This window comes from Crocodylus porosus, unplaced genomic scaffold, assembly GCF_001723895.1.
Source record: "Crocodylus porosus isolate Cpor-Errol unplaced genomic scaffold, CroPor_comp1, whole genome shotgun sequence".
NCBI lineage: Eukaryota > Metazoa > Chordata > Crocodylia > Crocodylidae > Crocodylus > Crocodylus porosus.
The window spans coordinates 44903438-44916109 of NW_017728949.1; the positions used below are offsets into that span (position 1 = coordinate 44903438).

General features: G+C 39.8%; 1 protein-coding gene across 2 annotated transcripts in view; it reads left to right on the forward strand.

Moving 5' to 3' along the window:
• The window catches only part of LRP2 (LDL receptor related protein 2), a 179069-nt gene extending 171024 nt beyond the window's left edge, over positions 1–8045 (forward strand). For both annotated transcript variants that reach the window (XM_019553734.1, XM_019553736.1), the window contains exons 75-78: positions 2195–2305; positions 2488–2595; positions 5232–5303; positions 6431–8045. In XM_019553734.1, coding sequence (XP_019409279.1) covers positions 2195–2305; positions 2488–2595; positions 5232–5303; positions 6431–6592 — 453 coding nt within the window. In that variant the 3' untranslated portion in view covers positions 6593–8045. The remainder of the gene's footprint in view (positions 1–2194; positions 2306–2487; positions 2596–5231; positions 5304–6430) is intronic.
• Positions 8046–12672: the final 4627 nt, after the last annotated feature.

Consider the following 12672-nt stretch of genomic DNA (forward strand, 5'->3'; position numbering starts at 1 on the left):
CAGAGGAGGTCCGCCAACCTAGAAGAGAACACAGTTCACAGGTTAGATTTATATATATAAAAAATTTGATTCCCCACATTTACCTTGGCCTATGTCCATACAAATTTTTTATTTCTATGAAAGTTATTTTCAGTTAAGTTGAGATAGTAAACAAACATCTTTTGTACAGATCAGTTTGAGAGAGAAACTAATAAAGACAGACTTTGTTTGTAAAAATATCGTATTTTCTCTCCACAAAGAAATACATTCATTTTCAAAATAAAGCAACTTTTGTAGTGAAAAAGAAAATAGTATTTGACCTGTGGAAATTTAAGTGAACCTGGGAACACCTGAAGTGGATTGTGCTTTTTCATGTGGCTTCTCTTCACTACAGACTTATGTTGATTAATAACTTGAGTGTTATACCTAAATCAAATCCTGTTCTCACACAGATGCCCTTAACACCGGTATGTTGATGCTCCTAATTTGAATTGGCTGGTCCAAAAGAATGTATGGGTTAAAGCAAAGTTTTACAGCCTGTTAGTTGCTAACACAATTCATGCACAGAGTGAATGAAGAAGTACCAGTAATCCTCCAATACCTTTCCACGATCCTCTGCCATGTTCCCAAGTGCTCCTATAGTTCACTGGGAAATAATTAATTAATGGCTTAACTTCTGTAGCACTAAGAACCATGGAATACATCTTCATTGGTATTTTGCATTGTGGTGGCCTAACTTGATTTAGATAAGCTGAGAGAGAAAATTCCAGCTACCTATGCAGTGAAAGAATACCCAATGTGGGGTATACTCTGCAACCAGCTAAATCTGAAACAAAGTTGTGTACTGGAAGTCATGCACTGTTCAAATTTGATTGTGTTGCAGCACTGTGGTCACCAGAGACTTATGCAGGAAGAAAAAGCTGATGTAATGATTAGTGCATCACCTGTGCATCTTGGCTACTAGAAAGGGCATGTGGTTGATCATCGCAGGCAAACCTGTCACCAAAAATGCATGGCTGCTAGAGACCAAATCTGCACCCAGTTACCATCCAAGTACAAAGTTAACATTAGTACAATGCAGCACGGTGGTGAGATAGTTAACATCTCTGAAAGAGTGATTCTGAACCAGGGTGCCAGAGCACTCTGGGATGCAATGAGATTCTTTTAAGGGTATTATGGGTGCCATGCAATATGAGCACTGTTATATGTGCAAACACCTAAGCATGATTTACAAGAAAAACCCAGAGATTTGAAATAGGAATCCATAGTATCAAATCATTCTGGCCTGTTGTTTGCTTTTGCAACACGAGAGTCACAGCTCTGCTTAAAGAGCTGGCATTTTCTGAGGTAACATGGAGTGCCTTGAGTCTAAAAGGGTTGAGAAGCACTGCTCAAATGAGCTAGCTCAAGTTCTGGAAATAGAATAGCCAATTAAGATATCGCTTTATACAGGCAGAGAGGCAGGGTAAATTAGCCCAGGCAGGGAGCCATGCTCTGCTGTTTTCAATACCAAAACTAAGGTGGCTGTCTCAACATATCCTAAATTAGTCAGCATCTTTGCACATGTGTTCTGAGTGCTTCAGCCACAGCTGAGCATCTGGCTCAGTATGGGTGCTATAGCTGCCATTGACACACTCTGCTGTGTACTCCCACTGGTGAAGGATTGATTTATAATGAAGGCTTTCTCAGAAACACAAAACATTTTAGTCCTGACATAACTCATATATTTTTACATAAGAAGAAGATAAATGCCTGTCTGATTTTTCAAAAGTATAGCTGTCCTTTTACTGAGGAATAAACTGATTGTATTCTTCAATATTTCAGATAGTTCTGTTAATTTGTGTTCATTCTGGGATCTGTACCATGAAATTTCTCTTTTGGAATTATTCTTCCTTTGATATTTCCTTATTGTTGGAAACTCGATTAGTGAAAATTATCTTTCTTCTTTGAGAAACTTGTGTTTGTGTCTGTAGTGGACTAGGAATTGTCTTTATATGGTCAGGCTTTTAACAATGATTCTTATGACTGTTAAGTCACTAGGTGAAATATTGTATGGTGAAATTCCATATTGGGTTTAATCTGTGCCAGGTGTCATGCACAGTTTTAGAAAAACAAGAAAGCATTATCCCCTTAGCAGGAGATTTAGGCTATAAGGTACTAGCTGAATTTTCTTTATGAAACATTGTGGTTGGTGGGATTTTTTCTTCCTTCACAGAATGAAAATTTTGCTGTGGAGGCAGGGAAGCAGCCAATCACATTTGAAAATCCAGTGTATACCTCCAGAGATAGTGGAGCCAGTGTTGTGAATGTGGCCGAACCTAAACATGTAAGTGAGAAACAACATTGTTTTTCGTCATTCCATCTTAGTCTTACACTGGTTTCATGCACTTAATTTTTCCTTCTCCCTTCTTCCTTTTTCATTTCTATTTCCTTCTTTGTCTCTGGATCATAACTTTTTCTCCTCATTATTTCCACCATGTAAATCTTTCTAATCATTTTTACAAACAGATAACTGCATCCAGTAGGGAAGAAAATGAGAATTTTGAAAATCCTGTCTATGCATCTGCAATGTCTGCTAGTGAAAAGCAGCCTTCTGCAAATACAGAAACAACACAGGTAACATGATGATATGTTTATAAATTTTACAGCAGTGCTAAATTATGGCAATACTGGTCTTGAGGTTTGAAACTGGCATAGTACTAAGTATAGTGCAGAAGCTGTCCTGAAGGGACAGGGAAGTCCATTTAGAGCAGGCTTGTCCAACATATGGCCTGTGGGCCACCATGCGGCCCACCAAGGCATTTTCTGAGGCCTGAGGTGCTGCAACGGGAAACGTAAACACTGTCCCTCCCCCAGCGCCTCAGCAGCTTCCTAATGGAGGAGCCAGACCAGGTTGGCATCAGCCAGCAGAAGTGGTGGCGGAGCCATGTGCCGCTTGGGACTGACCAGTGCAGGCAGGGGGAAAATACAGCTGAGCCCCTGCTGCTCCGGCCGGGCTCGTCCCGTCCCGAGTGGCACATGGCTCCTCCGCCGCTTCTGCTGACTGGTGCAGACCTGGCCGGGCTCCTCCCGTCCCCAGGAGCACATGGAAAGTCAGCATGGGGGGGCCTCAGCAGGCGGGGTCCTGGTGTGACCTCTGTGGGGCGAGGCAGCGGGAACCGGTGTCTGCTGGACCCTGCGCTCTGGGCTCGCAGCACTGAGACCACCAGGGCTGCATGCATGGGTGGCCAGGCACGATGGTGAGCGGGGCCATGCGGGTGAGGGGCTACGGTGCAGTGGCTGCCTTGCTCCAGCCCCCCTTAGACAGCGCCACCTCATGGGGCTGCGCTGCTCGGGGGTTGGAGATGTGGAGGTATTTATTTCTCCCTTTCAGTCTCGGGGCAGTAGCTGGCTGGATGCAGAATGGGTCCCTCCTGCCCCTGCCTACCAGCAGCTACCATGAACCTTGCAGTAACAGGCAGGTGCAGTAAGGCTGCACAGGCAGGGTCTCTGGCCCAGGACAGAGGGTGTTTGAATATGGCTCGCCAGCCCACTGGGTAATAAAAAGTTCATGATCCAGTCCCACATGCAAAAAGGTTGGACACCCCTGATTTAGACAATTTGGATAGGGCTTTGCTTGTGATGGTAGTAAAGTCCCAGACTTATCTGGTGAGTGGCCTGTAACATTTAGCTATAGTTCTAGGATATCCTCTCAGTTTGTAACTAAGACAGTGATTTTCAACCCTGGTGCCTTGAAATCCTTTCAGGGGTTCTGTGGGTTGCCACACAATGTTGGCATTGTTAGGTGTGCAAGCATGATTCACAAGATAAATCCAGGGGCCATGTGCAGATGAGCGCAGACATTTGGTTCTCTGGGGACAAGAAGCAGAGGTATACCTTGTGCCACTGCTACTTGTCCCTGGGGAACGCCCATCCATGTGCTCTCCAGGCATGTGGCAAGTTACCCTGGGTGGGGTAGGGAAGGCTGGGGACAGCAACTGTGCTGGCCTCAGCAGGCTTGCCTGGGGGCCAGGGAAGCTGCAGCTGCAACATACCTGCAGCTTGGAGCCTGGCCAGCAGCTGGAGCATGGCTCTGGTTGGCTAGCTACACTCATCCGGATGCGGCCAGGGATTTCAAACTATAGTTTTAAATACATTTGGATGACCTGTTATGGTTTTTCTGAGTTCTGTGCAACAGAAAAATTGCTCTGTTATCTTCTACTGATGTGCTGTGTCATCTTGGGTAAATTACTTCAACTTTTGTTTCTCAACCTACCCTTTGTCTCCTTAGATTGTAAGTTTTTTGGGGCAGGCACAGTTTTTTAGTGTGTTTGTACAGAGCCTTTCATGTGAAGTCTCAATTTTAGCAGGAGCCTCCAAGTAATGTTCTATTATAAAGAAGTAAACAGTGGGCATATGTACTTGAGATGCGCAATAGCCTGATACTTCTGCTCAGTAGCGTTGCATGGCAACAACCATGACATGATGGTGCTGTGCAGTAATATTAGGCTACTGCATAGTAGTGTCACAAAAGGCATTTGCTGGTTCTACTGCACAGTAACTTAGGTTAATATGCATTTATTTAGTACTTGTATAGACATGTATTAAATAAATGTGCAGTAACCACTACGCAGTAGCGTCTCATGTAGACACGGTCACTGTTAACAATAAAAGGTGATGATAGGAAAGTAATCTAAAGCGAGCTCATTTGAATACTACATATTACAGATATATTTCGAGATGACTTAGAGCCCTGGAATACACAATAATTTAAAACAGAATGAATTTAGTGGTACTGAAAATCTAGTTTATTTTCCTGTGCTAAAAAGGATCCACTGAAGTGCATTTTGTGTGGCAAGTTGATTGGTGAAGGAGGAGAGGCTGTCTCAAGAATATTAGTTTAACTGGTCATTTCAGTTGTGATTTGTGATGAGTCTTTAAAACACTCTGATCAAATAATCCTATGCTCCCTTAAAAAGAAATGATATATTTAGATGCTTAACTATACCTACAGCTTTTCCTTTTTTAGGAATTGTGAATGTGCCTACAATGTCTGATAGGCTTTTAACAATATGTAAATCAAAAGCTCTAAATTAAAATGATTGGTAACTAAAAAATGGTGTGATGAATGTATCTTGAATAAAATTATTCTTACCAATACAAATGTTAGTAAAAACGCTTTGAAAAATGGTGTTACCATTTTGTAAAGAAAAGGTGAACTTTCTCCCCTTCTTAGTGCTTACTAGTAAAATTGTAATGTTTTCATGTTGTAGGAGACAAAGTGGAGTTTCTTCAAAAGAAAAGTGAAGCAAAGTACAAATTTTGAAAATCCAATATATGCAGAGGTAATGTTTAACATGATATCAGACTCCTTCTTAGTCTGCATTTCTAGATAGCTTATGATAAGAGAAATACTAATTAACATTTTCTTTTCTACAAGAAATTTGATGGATAAGACTTTGCTGCTAAGTGACATAGCACAGAATTTGCAGTCTGGGAGGAGATGAGATTGAGGCAGTTTTAAGCAATGTTTGTGGCCTCCAAATCCTGGGTGGCTCTTGGGCTTGAAGAGATCCCGAGGATAATTTAGACCTCCCTGATGGCTCATCTAAGTATAGTTCTGCATTGGCTCTGTACCGGTCTTGAGGCTGCCTTTGAAAAATAAGCCCTGTCCATCCCCTTCTATTTGGTATGCTCCAAACCTGGAGTGTAGCAGTGAGGTACTCTGAGGCATCCTCAGTCCCTGCTCTCCCAGTCTCAGTCTCTCACGAACTTCAGAACAAAGGTGGAGGACATATCTGGGGCATGTGGAACAGGAGCAGGTTGGCAGGTTTTATTTTGGTAGCAGCCTCAAAAGTAGCCTAGAGAAGTGGCCACATTCAGCCCCTCAGGTCAGATTCACCATGGGGTTGGTGCACAAGGTCAGTCCTCTTGTATAGTCCAGCACATGAGGCCATGTCATCCAACCTGTAGGGCTCCTTGGAGATCAGGAAATTTGACAACAAGGAAACAGTGCCAGCATTAATTGCCATGGCAACTAGAGCCACTTTCCAGAGCTATGGCAATTAATGTTACTCCTGTTCCCCTGCTGCCTATTTTATAGACCCGTGGGGAGCTCCATAGACTATAGCTGTATGACACAGTGCCATGGGTTGAATTCAGCCTGTGAGCTGGAGGTTGAGCCTCACTGGTCTAGAGGCAGTGTAGATGTACCTTAAATAGCAACAGTCCTCTGGGACACTAGAACCACAGACAGCTCAGCACCATGGGTTGCACCCCTTCACCCTCATCAGCCCTGTACCCCTAATCAACCTCAGCATATTTATGAGGAGTTTTTCTTATGTAAAAGCTTTATGTAAAAACTCTTTATGTAATTGCAGTGTATCCAGAAGCCTCACTGACTTCAAGACCTCTTAGGTGTTTAGCATTTCTTTTGGCCCATACTAAATTGTTTTTATGGTTGTAATTTCAGATGGAGAAGGAGCAACGAGGAGACACTGAAAATGCCCCTACCCCTTCTCCTTCAACACCTCCTAAGATCATTCTCAAGAGAGACCAACCTTTAGCTTATACAGCAACAGAGGATACATTTAAAGATACGGCCAATCTTGTTAAAGAGGACTCTGTTGTATAATTAGTTAATCAGTTAGGGAATTGACATATCCATTTGCACAAATATTTTTTATAAACTGAAAAGAGGTTCACATTCAGATGCTTTATAAAAATATATACACTGTTTAGCTAATAGCTGGAAATGTATCTTGAAACTATGCCTTGTTTTTTTGACAAATGCCAACTACTATTTTTATGAACAATTATCACGATGTACTATATGTATATCTTTGCACTGAGTGGTCTGAAAGTAATGTTATAAATATATTGTACATTTGTAAATTTTTGAAAGATTATCTTTTTTGAAGTTGCTATTAGAAATCAGTACTAAATTGGTTACTGCATATTTAGGGAAAAATTCATTATATAAATGATTGAACTAAAAAAAAATCAAGGTAAATATAGGAGCATTACTTGAGATACAGAAACTTTTAGAACATATATTTATAACAGCACCTTTTAAAACTGTATATGTAAAAATGGGTCTTTCTTGTTCTACCATTTTGAATATTTCAAATTAAAAGATAGAAAATTCAGTGCAGCAATTTTGGCTGTAAGGCTACTAGCTAAAAATATTGTTCTTATTTTTTTTGCCTGTTTGATATAGAATAATTTCCCCTGATCTTAATATATGTGCTTTCTCTTTAGGTATCAATTTTAAAAAAATCTATTAACAGTGTTCATAGGAAGATTTTATGTATTTAAATTTTAGTGCTTGAAGTAATTCCATAATTAATTTAATGAATTTTTCTACTGATTAGCAATGAAATAGTTTTGTTCTTGGCTGGAGTCTCTGAAATACTTTTGTACTGTTAAATAAAGTAGCTAGATTTCTAAAACATCTTATTCTGTACAGCAAAATACAAACAATGCTGTATCCTTTAAAAAACAAACAAACAGCTTTTTCATGTGAAACTTTAATTTTGTTGACTATTTATTTCCTGAGGTGGACATTACTAGAAAGGGAAATAGTTTTTAATGATGCAGTCTTCGTAGTTATCTGGTTATTTCCATATCTTTCTTGCAGAATGTACTGTGCATCTTGCTAGCTTTTCTGTTAAGCCAGTGTAGTTTCCATAACGTGAACCATCTAAGGAAAGTCTGGGTACTGCTGCAGGAATGTATAATATGTCATTTAACATTCTTGGCTACACATAACGGCAGATTTCTAAATTTATAAACAATGAGACACCTGCTATTTGATTGTTTTATACCTGAGTGCTTAAAATATATGCTGTGTCCATTTAGAATGCTTGTTGCAATTATTTCTAAATGTATGTTGAGTAGAAAATACGACTGGAAAATGCTGCTGCTGAGTAAATCTAATAAATGTATTATTTTATCATATTTTAATCCATAAATTGAATCTATCCACCTATAAATCTGACATAATTTGCTGATGTCAGTATAGTCTGAGAAAAAACCAAACTGTGCTTTAGAGAAACACTAATAAAAATATTCCTCACTGCTTTGTACATTGAGCCTAATTCTGAACTCATAGTAAAGTAAAGAAGGAACTCCACAGTAGTAAACAATGAAATGAAATCATATCTATTTAATATATTTAACATGTATAATTCCCTTGTAAGTAGGAAATAGTGTCATTCAGAGCTGTAGACTGAGAGTAGGGTAAAAAGTTTTTACTTTTTGAAGACCAGAGAATGAAGTCAGTGTCAAGGACTTGTGTTGGAGGTGGGAAGTTCCTGACTCTCCTGACTGTAGTTCTACTTAACAACAGAAAACCACAATAGGCCAAACTGGTTCATATTGTCTAAGTGTATGTCATTCTAATAGCACTGATAATAGTGGTAGACTCCCTTGGACAAATCATATGCAAGTTAATATGTTCACATATGCAGGTGATATTGCTAATATCCTGCTTAATTTTTTACCATCTAATAATAATCTCATGATTATTCTAATAAAGAGGAATGCATTTCAAAGTATTGGTCAATGTACATGTATTGAAGCAATATACTAATCCAGGTGCAAAAAAAATGAGGTCTTAGGACAGCAATATGGCAAGCACACATGTTCTTATGGTCAGAATTCAGGTAATATATTGGAAGCCTCCAGTCACCATGGAGAAAGAAATGTGCTCGAGCAAATATCAGCAAAAGTCATTTATGTTTTTTTCTGACTTCCATCCTTTTGATATTACTTACTTCCTGGGCCAAGCTTCATTCAGTATTTCTGTTATTCGGAGAATGCTAGTTGGATACCTGGCCCAATATGGAATTGAACTTTTTGGCTCCTTTGGGTGTATGCACACCAAAAATGTCTGGGTCTTGCTGTGCCTTGAATGATATTATAGGTGTAAGTGGCATAACTTTTATATTCATTTTGAAAATTGGGCTTCTCACATTCACTTTGCTCAGGCCAAATGATACTGTTTAACGCATCACCCGTGATTTGTGAATCCCAAGGCTGTGTGGTCTTAAATAAGTTTTAGTAGCTTTGCAGATTTGCATGAACACATGTTCTAGAAAATTCACTCTATTCGTGTATCAGCTGTGCAATTTTAGCCTAGTGTGAGAGTGCTGTTTATTGTAGATTTTGACGTTGAACACTGTAATAACTGATTAAAACACATACAAAACGCTATCATTTAACCTATTTTCTATAACAGTTTATATTTACTGTTTAAAGAATAACACAGTACTGTACAGTACACAAGAACTGTTACAGCCTTAAACAGGTATGAACAGACAGATGTAGCTTATGTAATCAGTTGCCTAGAGAACTAGAAGTTAATATGTTTCTTTATATATACACTCAATATATTCCTTTCTCTGTAAAAAACAGTGGCCAGCAATTTGTATAAATCACCATAAATCACCATAGCTCCTTTGACCTCAACTGGCCTATATCAGTTTATACTGTGTCAGGATGCAGCTCCAGATTTGTAAACATTTTTCTATGTTGCTCTATTATAGTCTTTCTGACCAAGATATTTGAGCTCCCAAAGAAGGGATGGATCCAAAAGAATATCCTTTTAAGGGTTTGCATAGTGCTTAGTGCACGGTCAGAGAACAAAGGGAGTTTAGCTGACATTTGATGAATATCCATGTAGTATAGACCTGAACGATAAAAAAATCAGTTTGATAACTACCATGCCTCAGTGCTTTAAGAAATTCCTAGTAGTTTAAGATAAAACAGACAGTTCTTTGTAGTGGAATTTGAAAGCCACATCCTTTTCTTGAGGAAAAAAATATCTATTCCCCATATTTTTTATTTGATTTGTTTTGAAACAGAAAGAAATTTTGTTGCACCCCTCCCAAAAAATGTAGGCATGCATTTTGTAAGGTAAACTTGCAAGCAAAGCAGCTGGACTTCAGGCATGCTAAAAATTTACTAGTATACCTGTAGTCAGTGTCTGTATGGGCAGCAGATACTTTTTCAAAAGATTTTTAAAAGGTCAGAGACCAAATAAAATGGAGAATCTGGTTGACTGCCCTGAGTATAATGTATATGTTAGCTCACAGTTAAAGCTCCCTTTTGTTTTGTAGCAGACAGACTCCCAGGCATCACATTCAGTGCTTTTTTCTCTTGCCCAGTAACAGATATAGAATAGAGGTTTCCCTCTTTTCCCTCCAAGTTGGTGATTAGGAATTTAGCTCTAATACCTGTTACGGCAGGGTTGTAAGGCTTTTATTACCAGCTTTCTTTTCTGATTCTTTTCTCTTTTATAACACCATCCCTGCTTACATTTGTGAACATTGAACAGAATCTTAGGTTTGGAATCTGCTTTCAGTAAGATTGCAACACCTCCTTATAATCTGCTGCTCCAGAGATAATAAATGATAACACTCTAAGTAGAATCAGTTTCTCTGATATATACTGTGTGTGATGTTATCAAATCAGGCAGGCAAAAATATTACAGTGTGAGTATTTATCATCAACGTAAAATTAATTTACTTTCTCTGAAGATGTTGAAAAGTAGAATCTGTCTGCGATGCTTTACAATTCATCTCTGTTACATGTACACCCATGTCATGATGAAATGGGCTTTTTTTATTCTAAATTTTGACCTGCACTATGATATTTTTGTGAACGAATTGAACTGGACATTAATGATTAATCAGCAACACAGATCTCTGGTAAATAAAACCTTTACCCCTTCAATTTTCAGAACACCAGGCACACTACAATGCCAGCCCCCAGCCAGGAACTTCACAGGGAGAAAAACAATAGTGTATAAAAGGCATTTAGCTCCAAGTGACATTTTACCATATTGTGCAGCATATACTTCCAATTTTAGCTGTATTATATTGACTAATTGATCTGTTTCACTTCAGAAATGGCTACTGGGCAAAATCATTTTAAACTTCAAACCATTTTATGATCACTCAGGACAAAGAGAATGTAAATATACTACTCTAAAATGAATATTTTGACATTAAAAATTGCCTTATTTGTTTGGTAGTTCAACATCCACTGGCTTTGAATTAGGGCTGCTGACAGACATGGCAAAAAACCAAAACTGCTTGACTGGAAGATGCAGTATGTAAATTAAACCCAGCTCTGAAACATCTGTATAGACTGGGTGCTTCAGCAGGGCTTTTTGGCAGTTTTGTCTAAAGCTGATAAAAGCATCAAAAAAGTCCCACTGACGTGCCAAGTCTGTACAGATGTTGGGTGATCTGGGTCCAACTAACACGATCCCTCTCCTGGGCTCGGTGCGGGGTTGTGCCAAGTTTCAAGTAAAACACTGTGGGGGGTGTTCTTTATGCCTGTAAGCAGCCTATGTCTCAGTTCTGTTGCATACATTTAAATCACCTGCATATCATCTTTACTCTGATACATGATGGCTGAATTGTCAGGCGGATGTTGCTGAATACTGGAACTATAATGTTTTGAAAATTTGCAAATGCTAGGGTGTGATTTTTATTTGATTAGGTTCACGCCCTTTCATGTTCATAGGTTTATGAAGCTTAGCAAATGATGTGTTTGATTCAGTAAAATTGCTATATTCAATAGGAAATGGATTTAATACTTCATGATGGACTGTGTTTATACAGTGGATGAACAATATTGTACCTTGAATGCCAACATAAAATAATTAACAAATAATCAATTAGCTCTCCTTTGGTCCATTTTTAAACACTGAATAGATTTGCATACAACATGACTGATTCAGAGATGCTTTACTAAGCAAATAAAAAACCAAAAGTTTTTATCTGGTGAATAATTGCTTAACCTTTTCTACAGGTAAGTGTTGCAATATAAAGTAATACAAAGATATTCATGGTGAATATGAAAAAGAGAAGCTTTTTAGAAATATTCCATGGTTAGAAGAATATCTCCAAGCTCTGAAATTCAACAAAAATCAAGTGCTCCCTGAGAAGAAATAAAACAGTCACAGGTGAAGAAGAGTATGACTGGTTTGGATGAGGATAACCAATACAAGGGCTGTGTGAAGCTTCGGGTGTTGGTTCAATTTGGAGGAGATTCGGCCCAATTTAGCAGCCAAATCTCCAAATCCGAATCGAATTGGGAGACTAATAAAAAGGTCCAAATCAATTTGGAAAAAGCTTCAGAGAGCTTTGGAGATTTAGGTAGTCCCCACTTGCTGCCGCAGGGAGCTGGACTCAGACTCTGTGCCTAAGTAGGGGGTGAGGAGGGGGCAGGGAAGGGGGGATACCATGGGGGGACCCCCACCATGCCCTATCCCCTGCCTGCTCCCCCAGCCCCCTGAGCACCCCCTGACACCTGCCTGTTCTTCCAGCCCCATCAATGGCTGCCTGGCCCAGCCCCAGCATCCTGGTGCTTAAAAAAAAAAGCCCCACACTCGCTGCTGCAGTGGCCATCAGGGCTTCTGGGGGCTCATGACAGAGCCCCCCTATGTAGCTCATGGCAGTGGGAGGGCACAGCCCGTGGATGGTGTGAGGCCGGAGCGGCCCCCCGCGCGCCGGGACTGGGTCTTCTTGGAGTCGGGTTGCTTGGGAATGCAGCCCAAAGCGGGTGGTAAACTCCATCTAAGGCTAAATACCGGCACGAGACTGATAGTTAACAAGTACCGTAAGGGAAAGTTGAAAAGAACTTTGAAGAGAGAGTTCAAGAGGGCGTGAAACCGTTAAGAGGTAAACGGGTGGGGTCCGC